General features: G+C 46.2%; 1 protein-coding gene across 1 annotated transcript in view; it reads right to left on the bottom strand.

Annotated features, from left to right (window-relative positions):
- The window catches only part of LOC138736174 (CUB and sushi domain-containing protein 1-like), a 2,349,200-nt gene that overhangs the window by 574,387 nt on the left and 1,746,915 nt on the right, over positions 1-27,898 (bottom strand). Inside the window, exons 29-31 of the mRNA XM_069885244.1 lie at positions 4,358-4,496; positions 4,075-4,262; positions 823-1,017 (exon numbers count right to left, since the gene is read on the bottom strand). Of these exons, the coding sequence (XP_069741345.1) occupies positions 823-1,017; positions 4,075-4,262; positions 4,358-4,496 (522 nt within the window). The remainder of the gene's footprint in view (positions 1-822; positions 1,018-4,074; positions 4,263-4,357; positions 4,497-27,898) is intronic.

The raw sequence follows: 27,898 nt of genomic DNA, 5'->3' as shown, positions 1-27,898 counted from the left end.
ATTGGTCCAGGACAGTGACACGCAGGAATTTAAGTTTGCTCACCCTCTCCACCTCTCATCTCCCCCCAATGATCACTGGATCATCCACCCGTGGTTTCCTTTCCTAAAGTGGATAATTAGCTCTTTGCTTTTGGTTACATTGAGTGAGAGATTGTTGTTGGTTCGCCATTTGGCCAAGTTTTCATTCTCCTCCTGTCTGCCGACTCATCGCCCCTCTTCATACAACCCACTACCGTGGTATCATCAGCGAATTTGTACGTGGTGTTGTTGACGTACAGGCGAGTTGGTGTTGGAGTCAGAGGTGAGGTGAGTGACTGGTGAGTAAACAGCGAGTTTTCTTCTTCCCAATTTAAATTTCATCTCTCTCACTTTGAAGTTTTGCATATATCCAAATGTCTAGGGTTTTCCTTTTTTTTTAAAAATGAAACCATTTCCTTCTCGTTGCTTTACTCTGACAATCTTATTTTCTCCCTCAAAATCAGTTTTGTGTCTGTCTGCTTCTGCCTCCAAAAACTTACATAATCCTCAGATATATATCTTTTTCCAATCAATAAATGACAGAGTTTTCCTTTTAAAAATAGATTGTCTGAAATGGAAAGCTTTCAGGTATCTTTACAACTCTCTGAAATGTTTCATGCTGCCCACTGTCGAATTGATTTGTATAACCTTACTAAAGGTTAAAGTAAAACACTTGGACATACACAGGGAAATCAGCCGCATTAAATCCTCATTTTTAGACCATTGCAGAGAAGGGAGGTTTCCTCCCCACCAGCCCCCCCTCCCCCCACCACCACCCACTTGTCAGTAGTGCTGATGTATTACCTTTGCAAGAAGGAAGAGTCCTGCTCCACACTGGTCTCCCTTCACTCCCAATGACGCACATGATGGTGGCCAAATTTGCCAATTCGTAGCCTTCATCACAATGATAGGTAACCGTGGAGCCGAGTTTGAAATCCAGCCCAATCCGTGAGCCATTCATTATGTTCCCAGGGTCAAAGCAAGCTTCCCGGGGTTTTTCTGTAGTACACAATAGGAATAGAATTAAGCAAAGCAATTTATCAAGATGGGGAGACAAACTGTGAGAAAGCAGATAAACTCTGCATCCAACTGCAGATGCTGGCAGGTGAAATTTGGGAAAGACCAAGAAATAAATACAGAAGCGAACCTGTTCCGGGAAGGATCAATGTTAGCTGGAGGAGCAGAGTCTCCTCCTTTGACTTGACACACGGCAATAAGTAGTTTGCAGGGGAACTGGCCAGTTTTGCAGGAAAGTCATCATCTTGTAAAAGCATCTGTTTTGCTCTCTCCCCAGCCCACGATGCTGTTCGCTTCCTGTTCTATTTTACTGGAGATTTCCAGAAATTGCAGCGTTTTATGTCTCATACATCCACACCCTTTTTGATTCAAATTATCTGCTGAAATTTGTTTAGTAGTTCCAAGTCTGTTCTGGTCTGCCTCGTACTTTTGCATTCACTAGATGACTTGATTAGAATGTGACCCCCACAGGGTTTCATGCTGGAAAATGGCTCATGTCAGTTAATAGACTGTCCATTAATCCCTGTCAGTATTCTAAAACTAACTTTAATTGGAAATCAGTGATAGACAGCTGCTTGCTGAACACTTATGTTCTGTTAAAATATATATATTTCTGGGTGTGAGGGAGGGAAGGAAGGATTAGATTGTTGCAAAGTAGGTCGGTTCAACATCTGAAATTGCATTTTAAGACGTCTTTCAGATATACATTGATAATGCAGAAAAAAAATAAACATTTTTAAACCCAGGAAGTTTTGAGATTTTAAAAACTTTTCCCTGCCATTAGTTTCTTTTTTCTGTATCGGTATTGAGGGGCAGTCAAAATGCAGGCAAACCAACTGCACCAAAACCACCTGAGATCTGTCATGAGAAATGTATCATTTCCTTAAATGCCTCTTCTATGACTTTATTTTGCCATGTGGTCTTTCACTGGGAGCTGAAGCTATGTGGTGACAAAGTCAAAAAGCCAGAGTTAATGATGGCACCTCTGCACCACTGGACATTTGAGAGCAACAGTTCAGTGCTTCACTTGGCGGTATATGGTTTTAAATTTAGACATACACCACAGTAACAGGCCCATTTGGCCCTCGAGCCCGTGCCACCTAGTTGACCTACAATCCCTGATATATTTTTGATGGAGGGAGGAAACCGGAGTCCCCAAGGGAAAACCCGTGCAGACTCTGGGAGAACGTACAAACTCATTACAGACTGTGCAGGATTCGAACCCAAATCCTGATGGCTGGCGCTGGAACAGCATTGCCCTAACTGCTATGTGAAATGTGCTGCCCCTTTTAGCAAGAGCAGTTTTGGAAAGGACACAGTCCAAAAGAGTACACAAAGTGTGCACGATTTACTAAGCAAGCTCAGGGCTCCACCCATAATGACGCACTGACATTCTGTCCGCACGTTAGAGGATGAACATGAAGGCTTTGTAAAAAATACAGAAGAGATTTACCAGGATGCTACCCGGTTTAGAGGGTGTGATTTATGGGGAGAGGTTAGACAAACTTTGGTAATTTTGCTCTGGTGTATATTTTGTCTGAGGGGTGACCTGATCAAGGTTTCAAAAAAATCAAGAGAGTCATTCATAGGGTGGACAGTCAGAATCATTTCTCCAGGGAACAAAACATCACACACCAGAAGTGAGGAGAAGGAAATTCAAGGCAAATATTTTATGCAGAGAGTTGTAGCGGCCAGAATAGTGGTGGAAGCAGATATAATAGTGGGGTTTAAAGATTTCTTTCTAATCGACACATGGACATCCTGGGGATGCAGGGATATCTATCATGTTCAAGCAGCAGAATCTGAGTTTGATTTGGACACCTGGGTTGAAGAGCCTGTACTGTTCAACAGTCCACACCTTAATGGTAAAATAATTCTGCTCAGATGGTTTCTGGATAAGAACAGTGAAAAGGAACATTCCCTCAAGGTGGCTGATGTGCTTTTGTAACTTCAACATTGTGATCTAGAAGGTAAGTTATTCTGTAGAATATTAGCTATAGAATATCTAGTTATGGGAATTAGGATGAAGAAACCATCACACAGAGTTTGCCAGTAAGCTGGGAGCAAGACAGAGAGTAACCGAGGACATTCACCTCTTGGACTGAGCCATATCCTAATGCCTGCCTGATCTCTTTCACACCACTACCTGCTAGATGCGATCTAAAGGCTGCAATAAAGCGTCCAGCCCCACTCAGTCCCTGAATGGCATTGTTTCTGCTTTGAAGTGTTGGCCACCATTGTCAACTTCAAGAATTTGAGATGACTAGATATCTATATCTATATCTATATATATATAGATATAGATATGAAACTAGCCATTTGCATGTGTAAATTGGTAACCAGGAATCAGGCAGGCAGAGAAGAGGTACTGATGTGCAATGTGAACAACCTTTCCAGACTTCTGTTGATTTGTTGTATACCAGAAGGATGTTCTTAATTTTAACTGGTGCATGAGATTTAAATAACCAACAACAAATCATTTCCCTGTCTTTAGGAAGAGGATATGCAAAATGTAAAACACAAGCTGTAGCAATACCTTCAAAGAAATGTTACCCAATTTGTATGCAGGAAAATGCCTTAAACATTGTACCCTGTGATTGTGATCTTTGAATGAGACCAGTCTTAGTGAGGTGACCTTGTCTACCCAACACTACAGAATGCTCAATCCCACTGGCATCATTCGAATGAATTGTACTGTGTGGCTTGGTTGTACTTTCTGCATCTTGACAGATCAACTTTAACAATTCTTCAGCTAAACATACAACAGACAGTACATCAGACAATAGATTAGGGACGGCTAGCACAGTGGCAAGCGCAACGCCACTGCAGAACCAGCAACCTGGGTTCGAATCTCCCGCTGTCTGGAAAGGGTGTGCACAATCTCCCCGGGACCTTTGTGGGCTTTCCTGAGCACGTTCTAAAGACGTACAGGATGAGTAGGTTATTTGGTGCATTTGGGCGGCACGAACTCGTGGGTTGGATGGGCCAATTACTGAATCCAATTAAAATGATGTTAAAATGAAATGAGGAAAGTTATACCTTTATACTCTATGGCGAATCCTGCCATGCTGACAGAGGCATCACTGCGGAATGCCAGGAAAAGACTGTTGCCACTACTTTCTATTCTTTCAGGAGACTGTGATCCTTGAAAGCTGCCAATTAAGGGGCTGTTGGAATCCTCTCCTTCGTAGATATGAAGAAAATCGTAGCTCGGCTCCATGTGGAAACTGAAATGATAAAATGATGGTCACCTGTTGCTCTGCATTCAATTGTATTGTATGCCACACAGCAGAGAAAAAACAATTCTTTAGTGGAAAGTTACCTCTTAAAGATAAGTGCGATGACATAGTCAGGATTGACTTTAATTTTCCAGTCACATTCTTTCCCATGAGGATAAGGTTGAGGGTAGTTGGGTGATAAAATGACTCCTGCGGGGCCTGTCAGATTTCCTCCACAGGCAGCTGTAGGAACAAGAGGAAAGCAAGGAAGAGAAAATCAAATGGCTTCCCTCTGACTTGCACAAAAGAACCACAGCATGGGGTGGTGGGGTGGGGGGGGGGGGGGGCGAATGAAATGTGGCTTGTTTAGTTTTGTGGAAAAGAAAAATTATTTAACGTGCAAGACTGGCCCAAAAGGTTCTTAGTGCTGTACCCTTCATTACAGAGCAGGAAGAATTACCTCAGGCTTAATTTAAGTCAGCTGGGTCTTTGTTTTCTCTTGTAGCTTAATGTAGCAAGGATAATTATTTACATGCCTTGCTGAAATGCTGCCACTTTAACCTTATTTCTCGTTGACAGGTGGCTCTGAGCACAGAAGCAATCGCAATTCACTTGTGCTGGGAGAAGCCAATTTCTGCCACTGAGAGGATCGCCCCATATGCCACAGCATTCAACGCGCTTCCCCTGGTCCTGCAGCAACCCAGGGCGCTGAGAGGCTCTAGGTTCCCAGCTTGTACACTGGCTGCACTTGCTGAGATCCAATCATCAATAGAAACTCTGCTTTGCAACCAGTCAGGCTTCCAGGAACACTGCAGCCTTGTGTCATGCCTCACCCTGTTCTCTAGGATGCAGAACTGGCATGTACGCTCTGCGATGTTGCATGATCCCCAATAAGCTCACAATACTCAGACACAAATCACATGGTAAAATTTTTATTGAATATTTCTACCATGTTTCTGTTAACTGATCATTTTCCTTGGAAAACTAAGATATGGGTGCATAGCTGATCATTTAAACACAAAATGCTGTATTCATCTTCTGCCATAATGTGCACCTTTCCTCTCCTGTGTGCTACATACCAGCAAACTTACCTGTCCAGGTCAATACAGAAAATGAAGCAAATCCAAACCACAACTTTGCCTTCAATACCAAAGTTCCAAATAAATTCATTCCCAAGCTCTGGACATGGGTCCTATTGTCCCTCCAACTGGACCCGCACCTTCCTGTTCTGCAAATCTGGGAGGATTGGTGAACACACCTCCTCCACAGTTACTTGACACAGGTACATTCGTTGAACACCCATGACTGTGCGACTAAGCACTGCTCCTACTCTAGCTACAGATTTAGGTTAGGGTTCGAGTTGGGAACACCATCATAGGCCAGATCTCCAATTACAATAAAGCCAAAATATATTGGGAGATAGGAGACCACAAGCTTGTCTTGCTCATAGTCAGCAAGCATAGGAGCTGGTTATAGATTTCTGGAAGAGGAGTGGAACCTGCTCCAATATCCACATCAACAGCGCTGATGTGAAAAAAATAGTCAGCTTTCTTGTGTATACATATCTCCAATGATCTGTCCTGGTCCATCCAAGTCAATGAAATGGTCATGAAAGTGCTCCTAGTGCCTAAACTTCGCCAGAAATCCAAGGAAATTCAGCGCGTCACTGGCGTCCCTCAACAACCTCCATAGGTACACCATCAAAAGTATTCTGTCAGGGTGAATCACTGCATGGGACAGAAATTGCAAAATAGTGAGCACAACTCCGACTATCACACAAACCCTCCCTCCCCCCCCCCCATTGACATTTCCCACCACCTCAAGAAAGCATATTAAAGGATTCATCCCACGCCAGCCACACGCTCTTCTCCTTCTTCCTGTTAGGAAGAAGATTCTCAGGCATGAGATCACCAGATTCAAGGAGAGTTTCCTTCCCGCTGCTCTCTGTCTCCTGAAGTAAACCTCGGGCTGATAAATAAATGAAGCTTTAGCTTTCCGTCAACCAATCTCTCTGCCATTCTGCACTGTATTCTCATTTCTGTTCCATATGTGGGTTAACAAGATGGATTGCACTCAAAACAAACGTTCTCACCGTAATCAGGACATGTGACAATAAACTTGAGCTCTGTCATTGTTTTTAAAAAGCAAACTGGGAATTTCTACATTAAATGAAACCTCATTGAGAAACCTGCAGGACTTTAATGGCTAACATTGGAGGGTGGACTGATATTATGAAACAAATCATGAAATTAATATTAAATTGAAACTGGCCACACACTTTTCCCCTTGAAAGTTAATACATCTTAATCTAACACAAGTCCTTAATCCTTCGATATTTGTTGACTTTCAACCAAGTTATTTGCATGTCTTTATAGCCGTTCGTGTACACTTTATACCTCCTGCTAGAAACGTAGCTGTCATCTGCAATTTGAAATGTTGGAATTAATTTTACTGCAAAAATGCAACTTGCATTTTGGATGTGCTTTCAAACGTCTCTTTGGATGATCAGCTCAGCTTTTCAAAATTACTCTTTAAAAATTGAAATGAAGTAAATGAACAACTGAAAATTCACATCTGGCTTTTTTTCAATAAACAGTTGCACAAATATTAAAATCTTGTCTAATTTTTAAAAAAATATGCCGTCAGCATTGAAAGTATCAATGTTCTACTGAAAAATCCATCTTGTCCACATCCTTTGATTCCAAGACACACATCTTTCAACCTAAATTTGTAGAAAGTTTGATCAATCCCCTGTCAGGGACTGTTCGCTGGTCTTGCTGTGAAAATGTTTGCGAAAGAAAACTGAAAGTTGTCAAAAAGTGAGTCGAAGAATTTTGATCCTTGCAAGTTAATGAATTGCCTGATGTGGAACAAGGTCAAAAGATGGACAAGTCCCTTCTTAACATTGAGACAAGATAATCATGCAAAGTGATGGAAGAAAAGGGACTATTACACTTCAATGCAGTGTGTTGAATTAATGAGAAGAGTTTATGTTGCCTGTGAAATCACACTGAAGTATTTCACATCCTGCCTTCATTTCCATGAGACATTTTCATCGCAATTTGTTGGAAAAGTGATTATACCAGCTGCAATGGTTCTGAGTGGAAATGTATTGATATCAGGCAATATCGAAAGAGTTGATTCAGTGGGTTGGTCTGGTGACACACAATTTTCCCAAGGCTCTGAATGATCATGCATATTTTTCCACAAGGCGGGATTTTGTATAGAATGATATTCAGAGGATTTTACAGCACATAAAACAGCGAATTGGCCCAAATAATCTACAACGTGATTTTTCCTCTCTCAGCTGCTTCCAGTTTTTTTTTTACATGGAGTCAGAGGACTGCAGAAGACTTCAGCACAGAATCAGGCCCTTCAACCCATCTAGACTATGCCAGACTATTATTTTACCACTTCCCATTGACCTGCACCCAGACCACAGCCAACCACGTATCTATTCAATTTTTTTTTGAAATGTCAAAATCGAGGCCGCATTATCCACCTCAGCAGGCAGTTTGTTCCCAATCTAAATCCATCCTAACCTCCCATTCTTTTTTATGTCAATTTTCAGGGAATACAGGTTCCTCTCTAGTATGGTAAATGGAGACTTCTCTCATATTTCCTCTGCTTATTCACTGCCCTCTCCACCCTCCAGAGAGATAGATCTCACCTCCCATCTTACCCTTTCAACCCACTTGCCTTCACATTCAGCGCATCATCGGAAGTCATTTCCATCTGTTCCAACATCTGCTCCTGACCCCTTCCACCTTCTCCAGGAACACTCTCCTCATGACTCCCTGGTCCATTTATCCCTTCCACACTCAGCCCTCCTTGACCCCTGGCACTTCACCTGTAACTGTAGTAGGTGCACCACTTGCTCTCACAATTCTTCACCATCATCCAGGAACCTAAAGAGTCCTTCGAGGTTAGCATACTTCAGGTATGCCTCCTCCAAACTTATCTACTGCAGATGGTGCTCCCAAGGTGGCCTCATGGGGCAAGACCAAGTGCAGACTTGGTTACTATTTCACAGAGCACCTGGACACCCTTAAAAATGAGTTCCCAGTTTCTTGCTATTTCATTTCTCCTTCCCATTCCCTCGCTGACCTGTCCATCCTTGGCCTTCACTGCCAAAGTGAGGCCCAACGTCAACTAGAGGAATAGCTCCTTGTATTCCTCCTGGGTAGTCAACAGCCCAATGATATGAACAACTAATGTCAAGATTTGAGCTAGCCCACACCTCCTGTGATTTCCTCTCTTCCTCAGATCCCTCGCTGCTCTTTTCCTTCTGATAATTTTGATTAATCACTCTTGTCACCTTCAGCCTGCGAGATTTTCATCCCCCTCTCCCTAATGGATCTCTGCTTCCATCTGGCCCTGACGTTTCCATGGGTACCACTACCACCAACTGCCCTGAACAGATTCTAGAACTGGTCAGCTGTGTACCCATTTATCACCATCCACAACCTTCACCATCTGGGAACCGAGCAATTCCTCCCACACTTTTTATCCATCAATCATTGAGAGTGTGTATCCCAACACTACCCTCTCCATTTGTCCATCACTCCTGCTGGCCAGTCTCACCTCTGTTGGCCTCTCAATCTAATGGACATCACTCTTCTCCACTGTGACAATGAAGGAATTTAACCCACATCTTTGACAATTATCTGACCTCACACTAATTTGCTGAACGCACTGTAGTTGGTCACAGAACTCAGGGTATCACATTACACCAACTCACAGAGCACAGAGTTTCATTTCACATCAGTAACAGACGCAGGGTATCACGTCAAACCAAGTCACAGAGCGCAGGAACTCATGGCACACCAAGACACGGAATATAGGATATCATGTTACATCAAGGCACAGAGCCAGGGTTTCATGTCACACCAGGCCACAAATATAGGGTATCATGTCACATCTAGTCACAGACACAGGGTATTAAGTCACACTAGGTCACAGACACAAAGTATCATGTCAGAACAATTCACAAGTGCAAGGTATCATGTCACACCTAGTCACAGAGCCCAAGGCATCATGTCACACCAAGTCACTGAGCAGAGGGTATCATGTCTCACAAGTTAGAGCCCAGGGTATCATGTCACACCTAGTGACAAATATCAGGGTAATATATCACACCATGTCACAGAGAAGAGGGTATCACGTCACACCAAGTTACACACAGGGTATCAATTCACACCAAGTCACAGAGCCCACGGTATCATGTCACACAATGTACAGAGCATAGGGTATAATTTCAAACCCAGTCACGGAGGGCAGGGATCCGCGCCCCACCCAGTCACGGAGGGCAGGGATCCGCGCCCCACCCAGTCACGGAGGGCAGGGATCCGCGCCCCACCCAGTCACGGAGGGCAGGGATCCGCGCCCCACCCAGTCACGGAGGGCAGGGATCCGCGCCCCACCCAGTCACGGAGGGCAGGGATCCGCGCCCCACCCAGTCACGGAGGGCAGGGATCCGCGCCCCACCCAGTCACGGAGGGCAGGGATCCGCGCCCCACCCAGTCACGGAGGGCAGGGATCCGCGCCCCACCCAGTCACGGAGGGCAGGGATCCGCGCCCCACCCAGTCACGGAGGGCAGGGATCCGCGCCCCACCCAGTCACGGAGGGCAGGGATCCGCGCCCCACCCAGTCACGGAGGGCAGGGATCCGCGCCCCACCCAGTCACGGAGGGCAGGGATCCGCGCCCCACCCAGTCACGGAGGGCAGGGATCCGCGCCCCACCCAGTCACGGAGGGCAGGGATCCGCGCCCCACCCATTCACGGAGGGCAGGGATCCGCGCCCCACCCAGTCACGGAGGGCAGGGATCCGCGCCCCACCCAGTCACGGAGGGCAGGGATCCGCGCCCCACCCAGTCACGGAGGGCAGGGATCCGCGCCCCACCCAGTCACGGAGGGCAGGGATCCGCGCCCCACCCAGTCACGGAGGGCAGGGATCCGCGCCCCACCCAGTCACGGAGGGCAGGGATCCGCGCCCCACCCAGTCACGGAGGGCAGGGATCCGCGCCCCACCCAGTCACGGAGGGCAGGGATCCGCGCCCCACCCAGTCACGGAGGGCAGGGATCCGCGCCCCACCCAGTCACGGAGGGCAGGGATCCGCGCCCCACCCAGTCACGGAGGGCAGGGATCCGCGCCCCACCCAGTCACGGAGGGCAGGGATCCGCGCCCCACCCAGTCACGGAGGGCAGGGATCCGCGCCCCACCCAGTCACGGAGGGCAGGGATCCGCGCCCCACCCAGTCACGGAGGGCAGGGATCCGCGCCCCACCCAGTCACGGAGGGCAGGGATCCGCGCCCCACCCAGTCACGGAGGGCAGGGATCCGCGCCCCACCCAGTCACGGAGGGCAGGGATCCGCGCCCCACCCAGTCACGGAGGGCAGGGATCCGCGCCCCACCCAGTCACGGAGCGCAGGGATCCGCGCCCCACCCAGTCACGGAGCGCAGGGATCCGCGCCCCACCCAGTCACGGAGCGCAGGGATCCGCGCCCCACCCAGTCACGGAGCGCAGGGATCCGCGCCCCACCCAGTCACGGAGCGCAGGGATCCGCGCCCCACCCAGTCACGGAGCGCAGGGATCCGCGCCCCACCCAGTCACGGAGCGCAGGGATCCGCGCCCCACCCAGTCACGGAGCGCAGGGATCCGCGCCCCACCCAGTCACGGAGCGCAGGGATCCGCGCCCCACCCAGTCACGGAGCGCAGGGATCCGCGCCCCACCCAGTCACGGAGGGCAGGGTACGCGCCCCACCCAGTCACGGAGGGCAGGGATCCGCGCCCCACCCAGTCACGGAGCGCAGGGATCCGCGCCCCACCCAGTCACGGAGGGCAGGGATCCGCGCCCCACCCAGTCACGGAGCGCAGGGATCCGCGCCCCACCCAGTCACGGAGCGCAGGGATCCGCGCCCCACCCAGTCACGGAGCGCAGGGATCCGCGCCCCACCCAGTCACGGAGCGCAGGGATCCGCGCCCCACCCAGTCACGGAGCGCAGGGATCCGCGCCCCACCCAGTCACGGAGCGCAGGGATCCGCGCCCCACCCAGTCACGGAGCGCAGGGATCCGCGCCCCACCCAGTCACGGAGCGCAGGGATCCGCGCCCCACCCAGTCACGGAGCGCAGGGATTCGAGCCCCACCCAGTCACGGAGCGCAGGGATCCGCGCCCCACCCAGTCACGGAGCGCAGGGATCCGCGCCCTACCCAGTCACGGAGCGCAGGGATCCGCGCCCTACCCAGTCACGGAGCGCAGGGATCCGCGCCCTACCCAGTCACGGAGCGCAGGGATCCGCGCCCTACCCAGTCACGGAGCGCAGGGATCCGCGCCCCACCCTGTCACGGAGCGCAGGGATCCGCGCCCCACCCTGTCACGGAGCGCAGGGATTCGTGCCCCACCCAGTCACGGAGCGCAGCGATTCGTGTCACACCCAGTCACGGAGCGCGGAGTGTCGTGACACACCATGTCACGGAGCTCAGAGTGTCATGTCACACCATGTCACTGAGCGCAGATGGTCATGTCACACCATGTCACTGAGCGCAGAGTGTCATGTCACACCATGTCACTGAGCGCAGAGTGTCATGTCACACCATGTCACTGAGCGCAGAGTGTCATGTCACACCATGTCACGGAGCGCAGAGTGTCATGTCACACCATGTCACGGAGCGCAGAGTGTCATGTCACACCATGTCACGGAGCGCAGAGTGTCATGTCACACCATGTCACGGAGCGCAGAGTGTCATGTCACACCATGTCACGGAGCGCAGAGTGTCATTTCACATCATGTCACGGAGCGCAGAGTGTCATTTCACATCATGTCACGGAGCGCAGAGTGTCATGTCACACCTTGTCACAGACACCGGGAATCCTGTCACAGCAAGTCACCCAGCAGAGGGTGTCATGTCACACCAAGTCACCCAGCAGAGGGTGTCATGTCACACCAAGTCACCCAGCAGAGGGTGTCATGTCACACCAAGTCACCCAGCAGAGGGTGTCATGTCACACCAAGTCACCCAGCAGAGGATGTCATGTCCCACCAAGTCACTGAGCAGAGGGTGTCATGTCACACTACACGATATTATGTTACACCTAGTGACAAATATCAGGGTAACGTGTCACACCATGTCACAGAGAAGAGGGTATTATGTCACACCAAGTAACACAGAGTATAAATTCACACCAAGTCACAGAGCCCACGGTATAATGTCACACAATGTACAGAGTATAGGGTATAATTTCAAACCCAGTCATGGAGAGCAGGAATTCGTGTCCCACCCAGTCACGGAGCGCAGGGATTCGTGTCCCACCCAGTCACGGAGCGCAGGGATTCGTGCCCCACCCAGTCACGGAGCGCAGGGATTCGTGCCCCACCCAGTCACGGAGCGCAGGGATTCGTGCCCCACCCAGTCACGGAGCGCAGGGATTCGTGCCCCACCCAGTCACGGAGCGCAGGGATTCGTGCCCCACCCAGTCACGGAGCGCAGGGATTCGTGCCCCACCCAGTCACGGAGCGCAGGGATTCGTGCCCCACCCAGTCACGGAGCGCAGGGATTCGTGCCCCACCCAGTCACGGAGCGCAGGGATTCATGTCCCACCCAGTCATGGAGCGCGGAGTGTCATTTCACACCTTGTCACAGACACCGGGAATCCTGTCTCACCAAGTCACCGAGCACAGGGTGTCATGTCACACCAAGTCACCCAGCAGAGGGTGTCATGTCACACCAAGTCACAGAGAAGAGGGTATCATGTCACACCAAGTCACCCAGCAGATGGTGTCATGTCACACCAAGTGACAGATCGCAGATTATAATGTTATCACGCATCAGACAGCACAGGGTATTCTGTCATACCATGTCACACCCACAGGGTATCATGTCACACCCACAGGGTATCATGTCACACCCACAGGGTATCATGTCACACCCACAGGGTATCATGTCACACCAGGTCACTGAGCAAAGGGTATCATGTCACACTAAGTCACTGAGTAGTGGGTATCATGACACAGAGAATAGGGCACCAAAGTTTACACAAGTCGCAGATCACAGGGTGTCATTTCACACCAAGATACCGTGCACAGGGTAGCATGTTACACTAGGTCTCAGAGCACAGGGATTTATCATAGCACCTGGAACACGATTGCACAATTAAGGCTCTTTGGCCCTCGTAGCTGTACTGAATTATATTTTCCGACCAAAATACCTACTATGCCTTTACTGTTCTTTCTTCTTATAACCATCTCGGAATCTCTTATATGTCCCTGATATTCCAGCTGCCATCGCCACCCCTTGACAAGTATTCAAGGCACCTACAACTATCTGCATAAAAGAATGACCTCTTCTGTTTCCCCAAATCTTTTATTCCTTCACTTTATTGTACTAAAGTTTTCAGCTATATGCTGTTTTTGCCCTGGGTAAAAGGTGCTGGCTTTCTATCTCATCTTTGTCTTTCAAAATTTTGTAAACCTCTATGAAATCACTTCTCATCTTCAGTCCAAAGAGACAAGATTTAGCTCTGTCAACTTTCCTCTTCAGACATTTTCCAATTCAGATAACATCCTGATAAATCCTCTCTGCATCCTCTTCACCTTCCTTCCTATAATGAGGGCTATCATAACAAATTACTCACCAGAGATTTTTAGAGCTGCAACATGACCTCTCGACTCAAACTCAATCCCCCAATGAATGAAGCCCAGAATCCAATAAGCCTTCTTAACTATCCTATCAACCTATGCAGCCACCTTGATAGATATCTGGTTTTATAAAATAACAAAGAGCAGGGCTCCCAAAACAGATCCCTCTGGAACTTCACTCACCAGTGACCTCCAAGCAGAATACTTTCAGCCCACCACTACTCTCTGCTTTCAAAAGGCAAGCCTATTCTCTATTCCCACAGCCAAGTTTCCATGTATCCCATGACTTTCTGCATGAGTTTCCCTTGGTGAATCCTCAAATACCTTACTAAATCCATATACAGTATATCTACTGCCCTACCTTCATCAATTTCTTTTGTTACCTCCTCAAAAAACTGAATCACGCTCGTGAGGCATGACCTTTCCCTCATAAAGCCATGCTGACTATCCTTGAGAAGATTGTACTTCTCCAAAAGCTCATACAATCTGTTCTTCATAATCCTCTTCTACAGTTTATCCACCATTGATGCAAGACTCCCTGGTCAATAATTCCCAGGATTCTGTAATTTCCTTTTATTTTATTTTATTTTATTTTATTTTTTTAAAAAGAGACTAAATTTGTCATTCTCCAATCCTCTGGCTTCTTGTTGATGGTCAAGGAGGACGCAAAGGTCAATGGCAACACCCCAGCTAGCTCTTTCTCCCCTTCTCACAGTAACCTGGGGCATATCTCATCTGCCCCACAAACTTGTCAATCTGAATTGTTAGAAGATCCAGCACATCCTCTTTCTTAATCTCAACATGTTCCAGCACACAAGCCTATTCAATTTGGACATTTTACTTTATCTGCACCTCTGTACCTGGTGATAAAGCCACAATCCCTTTCTCCTCATCTCTGTCCAGATTCACACTATCACCTCACAAGACTTCCAACCAAATTGCATGTATCAGTGTTGAACTTGATAAGCCAATTGATTTTCCATTCTCCAGGATTAGTAACATCCTTCTGTGCATTGTTTCAGTTCTTTCTTGGACAGACCATTCCCCACAAGTCCTCCACAGCTGTAGCATTATCTTCAAACTCAGAAATGGCATTTTTAATTCTGCAGTCTAACTTGTCAAAACCACTTTCTTCCACTGAGAATGGTCACCCTTCGTTGTCACTCTCATTTGCCTGTCCTGAGCCCACCTCACTATCCATTCCACGATTTACTCCCAACAAATTTTCATCAGTCTAATGTCAGGAAGCTTAGGTTTTCAAAGAGCCACATCAAATCTACTCACCACGTGATAATGTCTACCTTCTGTGAGCTCCTCAAAGAATAACAAAGATTGTTTAAAAAAGATTCTCCTTTTTGAAGTCCAAGCTGCCTATCCTCTGTGAAACATCTTCTCCTGGTGCTTTCTTCCTATCAGTTATGGAATCATGAAGTCCTACAGCAGATAACAGGCCATTCAGCCCCACATGCCCATGGCAACTACAATGCCATTCTTGCCAACTCCATTTGGTTCATATCATTTTAAACCCTCCTTGCCCATGTATCTGTCCAAGTATCTTTTGAACACTGAAATTGTACCCATTTCTGGCACTTTCTCTGGCAGCTCGTTCCAGACAAATTTGCTGCCAGGTTGCTCCTAAACATTTCCCCTCTCATCTTAAACCCATGCCCTCCAGTTCCAGAATTATCCACCCTTGGAAAAGGACTGAAAGAATTCACTTTAATCACATCTTGCCTGTGCACAAGAGAATAAAGACCCAGCCAATCTAACCTTTCCCTAACTCCTAAGCAATTTTTCCTATCTCTGGGCTACCAGAACTGCACACACCACTCCAAGTGTGGTCTCACCCTGCACAGGGGCACTGTTGGTGTAGTGATTAGTGCAACATCTTTCAGCGCCAGTGATCAGGACTGGGGTTTGAATCCATTGCTGTCTTTAAGGAGTTTGTACATTCTCACCCTGTCTGTGTTGGGTTTGCCCTGGGGGCTCCAGTTTCCTCTCAGCATTTGAAACGTACCAGGGTGCAGGTTAATTGGACTAATGGACCAAAATGGCCTGTTAGCATGCCGCATGTCTAAATTTATTAAAGTGTATTTTTAAATGTATTATTAAATTCAAATTTATAAGCAGTGATGTGAGGTCTCATATTTTGTACTCAGAGCTAGGCGACTTGGTGTCTATTCCACAATGCTCTCAAGAACCCCAACATTGACTGTAAGTCCTGGTTCAACTAACAAACATACAACACCTCAAGCTTTTCAGGGTTAAGTTCCATTTACCACTCAAGCCCTACCTTACTAACTGATCACGATACTTTCGTAAACTTCGATATCCTTCCTTGGTGTCCACAACACCATGGACTTTGGTGTCTTCAAATTTACTAATGTCAATCACATTGCAATCCATATTATTAATATGGAGAAGAGACAGCACTGGACCCAGCACTGACCTCTGCAACACACCACTGCCACAGACTTCCCATCACAAAAACGTCCCTCTACTACTACCCTCCGGCCACTTTTCGACCCCATGGGTCAGCTCATCTCGGATACAGTATCTTATCCTTTAGTAGAGATTCCATGGCATTTCCTGACACCAAATGGCCTGTCTTTTCCAGGAGACTCTTTTACCCCCTTCTCAGGTGGTAAATGTAAATGGGAATTGCATTCTGCTGTGGAGAACAATAATAAGGTGGCAGAGATGGGGTTAACAAAATGAAGTAAGTGGACAAACAATCCTGAAAAATGAGGAACATCAGATGGGAATTGAGGCTTATATTGGAACGACTAACATGGGAATAATTAGGAAGATCCTTCCAAAAATAAGTTGCAATTCATTCTTGAAAAGAACAATGAGACAGCTGCTGGGGCCATTGTCTTTCAGCGACATGACCCAAATTCAAAACGGACCTCCTGCACTGTCTTCGTGGAGTTTGCACATTCTCCATGTGATCCCATGGGTATTGCCCCCCCCCACCCCACTGGTGCTTCTGTTTTCTTGTACATCTTTAAAGGTGTGTGGGTTACCTGGCTAGCATGCTGCTACAAGTAGCCCTTAACTGTGCCCAAGATGGAGGCACCTGTGCTGGGCAGTGTACCACGAGGGGCTACAGACTTCAGGGTTCCGACGAAGGGCACCAGAAACCAGGAGAACATCCACCCCCCCACCCTCATTTAAAAAGAACAGGAAACAACCCTTTCAGACAGTGACCCAGTGAGTGGCTCAACAGCGGAAAGACCCACGCAGGCTGCAGGGAACCTTTAATCAAAGGACCCACCCACGCTGCTGGCGACTGGCTTGTGGGAACCAGGTTCTGGTCTCGAATACCGAATACTCCCTGATAGTGTCGGAGGTTTGGATCTGGACCTTGGGCTGCCAATGGTTTAAGCTGGGGTCTGTGTGACTGCAGAGGCTGCGGGAGCGCTGGATCCAAACTCACGGACACTCAGCGTCCCTGAAGGAACTCTTTTTTTGCTTCTCTTTCTCCTGTAATTTAGGGGTGCTGAGCAATGCTCACAGCGATCCTATGTTTGCCTTACGGCAGACAAACATTGAAGAATAAATCCTGGGTATTACATTTTAATGCATTATTCCATGACAATACAGTGAACTCTTTCTGAACTGCACAGGTGGGTGGCAGAATCTCAGAGAATAAAACGGAATGGGTGGTTTGTGATTGGTCAGTATTCAGTCAGCTGGAGGGCTTGTTTCCGTGGTGTACACGCATTACGGTGTAGGTGCTGCACAGGTGGTGATCTCTCATGGGGAGGAGAGTTCAGAAAGACAGCACAGAGAGACACACAAAAGAATTCCCTGAAACAAAACCGCTCTCGTGCCAATATTTATGCATTGAACAAAGACATACCTCAATAGATCAAAGTTAAACAGAGTCAAAGTTTTATAGTGCAGAACCAAGCTCTCTAGTTGCCTTCCTGAACTGAAATTAAAATCTGCAGGCACTGGGGCTGAGTACAATACACAGAAGAGCTGGAGAAACTCAGCAGGTCGCACACATCAGAGTAGGTGAAAAGCAGTCAATGCTTTGGACCGGAGCTCTTTGTCAGGAATCTGAAAAAACAGGTCGGCGGCTGAATACAAGGGTGATGGGAGGGTGGGGGGAGGGTGGGGGGAGGGTGAGGGGAAGGAGTTCAGGTCAACAGGTAAGAGGTCACAGGTGGAGAGCAACAAGGTCACCCCTCAGCCTCCTGCACTCCAGGGAGAAATGTCCTAACCTCTCCAGCCTCTTCTTATGACTCAAGCCTTCTGGTCCCAAAAATACTCAAATCTTTTGATTATGAGCTTTTTGACACAAACATTGTGCAATGTACAATATGCACCAAAATTCTTGTTTGCTGAAGCCGAACGGCTACGGTGTGAACCCTTTCCACCTGTATTAACTAATGGACTGCAGGCAGATGTCCACTTGGAGAGTGGGACAGTGAGCACCTTGAAAGGATATTCTGTCAGCGACTCATGAAAGAATGGCAGATTGACAATATTGGTCAGATGTGACCAGCTGTGGTTCGAAGACCCCTGGAACCATAGAACACAGCAGCTCAGAAACAGGCCCTTTGGCCCAGCTGGTCTGTGCCCAACAATTTTATGCCGTTCCAATGGCCTACACCCAGACCATTGCCCCCCTCCCTCCCCATTAATGTACCTATCCAAATGTTTTGGAAAAAATGTCAAAATACAGCTCACATTCACCACTTCTGCTGGCAGCTCATTCCACACTCTCTGAATGAAGAACTCACCTCTCAAATTTCCTTTATTATTCAACTTTTCACCCTTAATCCTTGTCCTATCGTTCTTGTCTCACCCATCCTCAGCGGTAAAAGCCTGGTTGCATTTGGTCTCTCTAATTTTGTGTACCTCTATCAAATCTCCCCTCATTCTCTCTGCTCAGCTCACCAACATAACCTTCCCCTATAACTCAGCTCCTAAGGTCCCAGAAATATCCTTGTAGATCGCTGCACTCCTATTTATAGCTTTCCTGTAGTTAGATGATCAAAACTGCACATAGCACACCAAATTTGGCCTCACATTCCATGCAAACTCCTATAATCAATACCCACAAGAAATAAAAAAGCAAATCATGCATAAGCTTGCATGTGAAATTGGCTCAAATACTTCCTGTGCCATGAAAGCAGGTGATGTTCTCCTGCTGCTTGCCCATGCCTCCAAGTCAATAGAACTAATTTCCTTACCTTCCAGCTCTGCTTGCTGTTCACGCAAAGTTTAACAATGAGCATAGGACAGGTGGGGAAAACACCAAAGCAGCATTCTGCTGGAATTATGAGCAAACAAAGAGAAACTTTTTGCATGCTGGCCTTCATTAATCTAAGTATTGAGTACAGGAATTGGGATATTATGGTAACGTTGTACAAGATGTTGGTGAGGCTAAATTTGGATTACTGTGTCTAGCGTTGGTCACCGAATTACAGAAGCGATTGAATTAGCACAGATAAGATTTACAAGGATATTGACTGGACTTGAGGAGATGCAGGACAAGGATAGGGCTTTATTCCTTGGAGTTTTAGAGATTGAAGAGACATTTAATAGGGGTATACAAAGGTACAACAGGTGTAACAAATCTGTGTTAATGTTAATCCTTAGTTTAATATTAAAACTAGGTCTTATCTAGAGGTGGTTGAATAAGTTAGTTTGGGTGGACAGTGCTCATTTCCATTCTGCAGACACACATGGCTCTTTGAGATGGAAGATGGGGAGCCACTTGCAGAGACGAAATAGCTGCTGATTGAAGCTGAAGTCAAGAGATGAAAGGATTTATGATAGCTCTTGAGATACTGGAAACGATCAGTGTAAACGCACAGCCATTTTTGTGTCCACGTGGGCAGACATCAATAGAAGTGGACTTGGATGCTTTTAGCACATCCGTGTGAAAAGAAATTATGAACTTCAAAGACAGAAATGATGTCACGTACCATGTGACGTTGAGAGATTTGGAGAAATACATGATCAAATTCAGACATTTTGAATCTGTTTACTGAAGTCAAGATTGTGGGACACACACAGAGGAGTTGGAACCTTGTGAAAGGCAGAGTTGAATTACAGTAAACAGAAGAGGTGGTGTTATGTTTACTCCTAATAAAAGGGGGATACAGAAAATAAGTGGATTTGAAAAGGGAAACCACTTCACGTTCCGACTGTTCTTTTGAAAATAAGAGTGCAGCCTCATCGTGGAAGAAAACTCTGTGACTCTTAAGAAAACTGAAGAAAATTCAACCTCATGGAAAGATAGGACTTGTATTATCCTTATCACAGGAGATTTTTTTTAAAAAGTGGCTTTTAAATAAAGTAAGACCACTTCTCATTTGTGCCCAGAAAATGATCACTCCTGTTTAAAGAATATCTCTAGGAAAGACAGCTCATCAAGAGAATCGTGAGTTGAAAGAGATCTGTTGCTTAAAAATGCTTTATTATTATTTCTGAAACTGAAAATTTGAGACCTTCAAGCAAGACAAAAATGATGCTGAAGTTCTAAAATTGACTTTTCGGAGTTTGGGACTTTATTAAACACACACATTTACATTGGTGCATGGTGGGGGTTTAAAGTTAGAGTTTAAGATCGATACAAGTAAAAAATGTCATGTTATCTAGTTTAATAAAAACTATTATTTTGAATTTACCATTGCTGTTTCTATGTTAGTGCGAACAAAATCTATTTAGTCCCTAACAAAATTAAGAGGGTTGTTAGCCCGTGATACAGGATAAATGTAAGGCGGCTTTTTCCACCGAGGTTGTGAGCTAAGAACTAGAGGCTATGGGTTAAGGGTGAAAGGTGAATGGAGAATGTGGGGTCAATTTTGACATTCAAGGAAAATTTGGACAGGTCCATGGATGAGAGGTATATGGAGGAATATGGTTTGGGTGCAGGTCAGTAAAACGAGGCAGAATAATAATTTGTCACAGCCTCGAGGGGCTGGAGGGCTTGTTTCTGTGCTACAATACTCTCTGGTTCAACTCTGGAGGGTGCCAGGTCAGACAAAGTCCATGGCGAGAGACTGACTGTCAGCATTTCAGGACAGGACCCTTTATTGAGGCAAGTCAATTGTGTGGTACGTGCTTAGGAAGACAGGAGAGCACCCTAGTTTCCCTCTACTTGCCACTACACTGTGACTGCCTTGAGGAGAGCTCTGTAATCATTGATTTATATCCACCCGCATCGGCTCTCCAATGACATGGAAGTTGTTTGCCTCCATGTAATTTCAGATGAGGATCAGATAAGCCCTATATTAGCACAAGACTGTCTGCACGTTGCCACAATTCTGTTGTGAGTGAATTTTGACCCAATTTCACCAGCCTAAGAAGTTACACCAGTATTTGATTTCAAGCACAAAATGAGGATGAAATCTACTTTCAAACCATCAGTGCAATTTATTGTTAAAATATTGCAATGTGCAATATTCTATTCAAAGTATTTAGTATATTCTCATTCCATAATACTAGCAAACAATTCTTTTACAGTGGTTAGGATTAGGTTTGTTTATTAGGTTTATCACTGCAGGCAATTTGAAACTCTCAGCACAGATTTGCAGTAACTCAGCACAAAACAAATATCAAAGACTCCAGTTCTCATCAGCTTCACTCTTTGATCAACCTTCTAAATCAAATTTGAGCTGTCTCTTACATCAAAGAGATTTCACAAATCTAAATGCATTTTCTCTGGAAAAAAAATCTTTTGAACAAACAAATCTAAATGCAAATACTCTCGTTACCAATCCCATTTTCTTTCAACATATGGACAAAGTTTGGATTTGAGGTACAAGAAATATTGTGAAGACATGCTAATATCGGAGCACTCAGGTAAACATGCATAATGTGCTTTTGTTTTCATTTTAGGTTTTCATTTTAGGACATGCTGTTGGTTTATTGAAGATTGCCAATGTATACTTAATAACCTACACTTTCTGTCGTTAGGTGGAGATTGAAGGTACATAAACTCGAGTAAGCAGATGGTTTTATATCCCAATTTGTTTCAACTGTCGACATACGAAAATATTGTTTTAATGGGTTTTTTTTGAGACTTGTGAAACAATATTCAATTAATATCATATTGAAAGCCATGTTAAGTGCAGTAACAGATTCTGCTGTTGGAGAAATGTCTACCAATATTTATGGGCCTCCACAGAGAAGTAAACAATCTTTTGACACCATGTTAAAAGTGCATGATTAATGTGCTGGAACAATGAGAGTCAGAGAGGGATGCAGCTCAGAAACTGGTGCTTGGGCCATTGAAGTACACACTGACCACGCGTTCACATTAATCTGATATTGACCCTCCCCACATTGCAATGATGCCCTCCATATTTTATCAGTCACCTCCACACTAGGGGCAATGGACAGCCCACAGACCGTTGGGACATGGGAGGCAAGCTGGAAGAAACCCATAGACACAGGGAGAACCAGCAAACTCCACAAAGATGTCCAGAACGACCCCCCCTACCTCTGGAGGAACAAGAGTGAAAAGGTCGGCAAGCTTGGGGGCATCATTTTCTCCACGGTGATTAGTTGGGAGCGAAAGGACGAGGTTCTGTCATTTTCAAAGTGCATCCATGAGAGAGTTATTTCAGCCAGTGTGCACAAGGACAGTAATGGCATCTATTCTCATGGCTACATTGTCAGACTAAGTGCAAATAAAAAAAAAACCTTCTTTTGTTGATGTCACTGTTTTGGGAGGGAGATACAAGAACCAAGGTAACTTTGACTACCACAATCGAAGTGGTGCACCCTTGGAAAGCAGTAATCCAGTCTGCTCTCCAGTAGATGCCAAAGGCAATGACATCCTCATCTGCAGAAAAGACCCAGAGATTGAGCCAGTTTTGGTTGAGCCTGTGCCACACGTCATTCCTGTGGTTGCATGCAGAGTGAAAAGTCTATTGCTGCATTAAATCGGGATGGTGAGGGGTGTTCATGAAATTTAAGATGTCCTTAGAATAGCTGTTGGTGGGAGCATTCCACATAGTTTCTGAGTGTAATGCCAATCCACGCTTTTATGCCTCATCTGCCCTCTGACATAACTTCGGCACTTCCACAATGCAAAAATGAAACTGCAAAATAAACACCTCGGCCCGAACCAAGCAAGCACACGTGTGGCAGACTGAAGACTTGTCACCTTTGTGCACTGTGTTGAAAATAGTGAAAGGCGAGGTGGACGTCCTGTGACAGGGTGTGGAGCATCCGAGCCTCATGGGAGACCAGAAGCAGAGGCTAGAATCTGAAGAAACAAACTGCTGGAGGGGGTTAAATTGGAATGTCCGCAGACGCTGGGTTGTAGAGAAACACACAAAAGTGAAGGGTAACCAAAGTTTCGGGACAAAGGGCCCAGGCCCGAAATCTCGTGTAGCCTTTTCCTTCCTTTCGACGTTGCGTGACCTGCTGTGCTTCTCCAGCATTTGTGTGTTTAAGCTAGTAGAGGGAGTCAGCAGGATGGACAGCATCGCACCGTCTCAGTCCAAATGCAGTTTGTTTTTGACATGGTGTGGATGGTACAAGATGGCATTTAAAAACAGGCGCACTGGATATTGTTTCTGGAGTGCTGAAGTCCATAGCCATCAACATGAGAAATAAGAGGAGGAGCCGGCTATCTGGCCATCCAGGATGCTTGACCAATCAACAAGAAAGGGGCCCTCAAGTTCAGCAGTTCGAGTCAAGGCTTGGAACACAGCTGATTTGGCGATCGAGGTCAGGGTGACCCAAGCATCACTATAAAAGAGGAACTGGGTAGTGGAGCAGTCATCGAGGGAGTGGTCTGACTCAGAGTGGAAAGGCTTTGGTTCAAGAAGGATTCGGTGAGGAGAGGCTGAGGTGGTGGTGCAGCTATTGAAGTAGGGGCCACCCTGTTCAAGGAACAAATAAGATTCAGCTGATAGGGCAGGTTTTATACATCATATTTTTTTTTCCAGCAGTCATAGACAGTAGGAATGGCAGCCACGGCAGGGGGATCCTTCCCTTGCAGTTTGTGGATAGTCAGGGAAGCCAGCAGTATCCTTGACGATTTCATCTGCAAGAAGTGCATTCAACTACAGCTCCTGACAAACCAAGTTAAGGAATGGGGTGATCTCTGGATCATTCAGGAGGCTAAGGGAGTGAATAGACAGGAGTTACAGGGAAGTTATCACACTAGGAGGCAGGAGGAGGGTAGCTGGGTGACAGTCAGGAGAGGGAAAGAGAAAGGGAACAGGCAGGCAGTGGAGGGCAACCTGTGGCCATTCCCCTTAATAACAAATATATAATTTTGAATACTGTTGGGAGGACCTACCAGGGACAAACGATGGTGATCAGGTCTCTGGCATGGACTCTGGTCCTGTAGCTAAGAAGGGAAGAGGAGAGCTATAGTGATTGGGGATTACAAAGTAAGGGGGACAGGTAAGAGTTTCTTCAGAAGAGATAGAGTATCCCAGGTGATATTCTGCCTCTTAGCTGCCAGGATCCAAGGTATTTCAGAGTTCACAGCTTTCTCAGGGGGGAGGGCGAGCAGCCAGATGCTGTGGTCCACGTCAGCACCAATGATATGGGTAGGAAGGGTGAGGAGGTCCTGCAAGGAGAGTTCAGGGAGTTACGCGCTAGGTTTAAGGACAGGACCTCAGGGTTGTGATCTCAGGATCGCTGCCTATGCCACATGCAAGTGAGGGTAGAAATAGGAGGATAATGTGGCTTAACACATGGCTAGAGACATGGTGCAGGAGGGAGGCTTCAGGTTTCTGGATCATTGGGCTCTCTCCCCGGGAAGGTGGGACCGGTCCCGACAAGACAGTTTACATCTGAACTAGAGGAGTAGAGGGAGACTAATATTCTTGAATGAAGTTTGTCTCATGCTGCTCTGGGTGTGGGTGGTGGGGGGTGGGGGGAAAGAGTTTAAACTAGATTTGCAGGGAAATAAGAACCAGAGTGCCAGACCAGATGGATGAGAGGAGGAAGGAATAGATTGTGAGAATTGCATGTCACATTAGAAGTCAGCAGGTTGTGCGGATGTAAATATTCTCAGGTGCATCTATTTCAATGCAAGGAGTATTGTAGGAAAGGCAGGAGAAGTTGGAGAGTGGATTGGCAGTGGAATTATGACATTGTGGCCATTCATGAAGCTTGGTTGTAGGTGGGGCAGGACTGGCAGCTCAATGTTCCAGCTTTCCATTCTTTCAAATGCAATAGAGCAGAGGGGATGAAAGGAGGAGGAGTGGCATTGCTCATCAGGGAAAATATCACAGCTGTGCTCAAGTAGAAGAGACCAGAGGGCTCAGCTACTCGGGCTCTATGGGTGGAGTTAAAAAAAACAGGAGCGGTATGGTCGCACTCATAGGCTTGTATCAGAGGACCCCAAAAATCAACAGCAATAGATATGCACCACAACACAGGGTTACTTCAACAAAAGTAGTTTTTAATTATATTTGAACAACAGAATTAAACTTTAACTTATTACTTAACCTACCTAACCCAGTTAATCCCCCCTCTAACACTAAGCGCAGGTGTGTGTGTAATGTATATTTAAGATTAGAAAAGTTCTTCGGATCACAGTCCAACCTCACTGGTTGAAGGCAATTCTTGTATTGTGCACAGAAGTTAGCATTAACAAAGTTCACCAGTCTTTGATGTTTAACAGGCAAATGGTTACCACTCAGAAGGGTTCTTGCTGGTTTTCAAAGATAGATTCCTTTTCCAGGACATTCGAAACTGATTTCCTTCCAATCAGCCTTGCTGACGAAACTTGCCTCCTTCAGGTTCTCCAAATGATCCTCTTTCTTTCAGGTCACTTTTCACACCGCCGGTCTTCTCCTTTGACCAGGCAGCCTTCCAAAGTTTGGCAGCTTGTCCCTCTGGAACTGATTTCTGTCTCCTCTCTCAGAGCAAAACTTTTGCTTGCAAAGATCACATGCTTTCCCATGCAACCTGGATGTTGATACTTTGTTGCTCATTTGCAAAAAAGCGTTCTGCTAAAGTCCGGCAAAAATTCTGTTTTAAAATATGTGTGTGCAGGCTGCTCTAACAATTCCTCCCAAACCACCTCTAAATACTCTGTCACACAATAGTCAACGAGAATTGCAGGAGCATATCTATAGAGAGATAGCAGACAGCTGCAGGAAACACAAGGTAATGATAATCAGAGATTTTAACTTTTCACACATTGACTGGGACACCCATACTTTAAAAAGGCTGGATAGGTTGAAGTTTGTCAAACGTGTTCAGGAAACTTCTAAATCAATATACGGTGGTACCATCTAGACAATGCAATACTGGATCTCCTATTAGTGAACAAGATGGACAGGTTGTTAATCATTTATATTAATGATTTAGAGGAGGGTGTGGTTAACTGGGTAAGCAAATATGCAGATGATACGAAAATAGGGGGAGTGGTGGATAGTGAGGAAGGTTTTCTTGGATTACAGAAGGATTTGGTTTGTTTGGAAGAGTGGGCTGAAAGATGGCGATGGGATTCAATGTAAACAAGTGTGAGGTGTTGCATTTCGGTAAAAATAACCAGAATAGGACATATACAGTTAAGGAGAGGGCATTGAGGCACGCAAAGGGACCTGGGGGTTATGGTACACTGAAGGTGGGTTCCCATGTAGACAGGGTGATTAAGAAGGCATATGGTATGCTGACCTTCATAAATCATAGTATAGAGTATAGGAGCTGGGAAGTGATGCTGCAGCTGTTTAAGGCATTGGTGAGGCCAGGTTTGGAGTACTGTCCTCAGTTCTGGTCTCCAAATTATAGAAAGGATATAGATAAGGTTGAGAGGGTGCAGAAAAGGTTTACAAGGATGTTGCCTTGCTTACAGCATCTGGATTACAGGGAGTAATGAAGGAGACTGGGACTTTATTCACTGGAACGTAGACAACTGAGAGGGGACTTGATAGAGGTATTTACAATTATGAAAGGAATAGATAGACTAGACATAAACAGACTCTTTCCACTGAGGGCAGAGGAGGTTGGAACAAGAGGCCATGAGTTAAGGGTAAGGGGGCAACACTTTAGGAGATATATTAGAGGTGGCTTTTTCACTCAGCGAGTGGTTCAGAATGGAATGAACTTCCAAATGAGATAGTTGCGTCAGGGTCCCTTCTGTCATTTGAGAGAAGGTTGGATGAGTACATGGATGTGAGAGGGTTATTGGAGGTGAGGGAGAGGTTTGAGCTAGTGAACCGGTGCAGACTCGAAAGGCCGATATGGCCTGTTTCCGCTCCGTAAATGGTTATATGATTTAAAAGTATATGTAGGGGATCTTTTTGAGTCCAGTGATCATAATGCCATTAGTTTCAAGTTAATTAGTTCTGGACCCCGGGTGGAGATTTTAAATTGGAGAGAGGCCAATTCTGTGAAAATGAGAAAGGATCTGGAAGGCGTGGATTTGGATGATAGTTTCTGTCAAGTATTTGCAAGGTCGGTGGAGGACCTTCAAAGGTGAAATTTTGAGAGAACAATATTTCTATACCCCTGTCAGGATTAAAGGCAAGTTAACAGGCATAGAGAGCCTTGGTCTTATAGAGAGGTGTATCACAGGTAACATAGAGCAAATGAGATACTTGAGGAGTATTAAAAAAATGCAAGGGAAACCTCAAGAAAGAAATCAGGAAGGCTAAAAGAAGACGAGGTTGCTTTGGCAGACAATATGAAGGCTTTCTACAGGTGTATTATGACAAAAATGAGAGCAAGGGACAAAATTGATCCTCTTGAAGATCAGAGTGGACAGGTACATCTGGAGCCAAAGGTATGGAGAAGATCTTAAATGGATTTTTTGCATCAGTATTCACATAAGAAACTGGCACAGAGTCAAGAGAAGTGAGGAAAACAATCAGTGAGGTCATGAACCTATACAGATTAAAGAGGAGGAAGTGCTTGCTGTCTTGAAGCAATTAAGGGTGGATAAATCCCCATGGCCTGATAAGATATTCCCTCAAACCTTGAAAGAGGCTAGTGTAGAAATGACAGGGGTTTGTGCCAAAATATTTAAAATGTCCTTAGTCATGGGTGTGGTGCCACAGGA

Source organism: Narcine bancroftii, chromosome 6 (genome assembly GCF_036971445.1).
Source record: "Narcine bancroftii isolate sNarBan1 chromosome 6, sNarBan1.hap1, whole genome shotgun sequence".
NCBI classification, from domain to species: Eukaryota; Metazoa; Chordata; class Chondrichthyes; order Torpediniformes; family Narcinidae; genus Narcine; species Narcine bancroftii.
The sequence above is the reverse complement of the archived record's forward strand: the minus strand, read 5'-3'. Positions and strand labels throughout refer to the sequence as shown.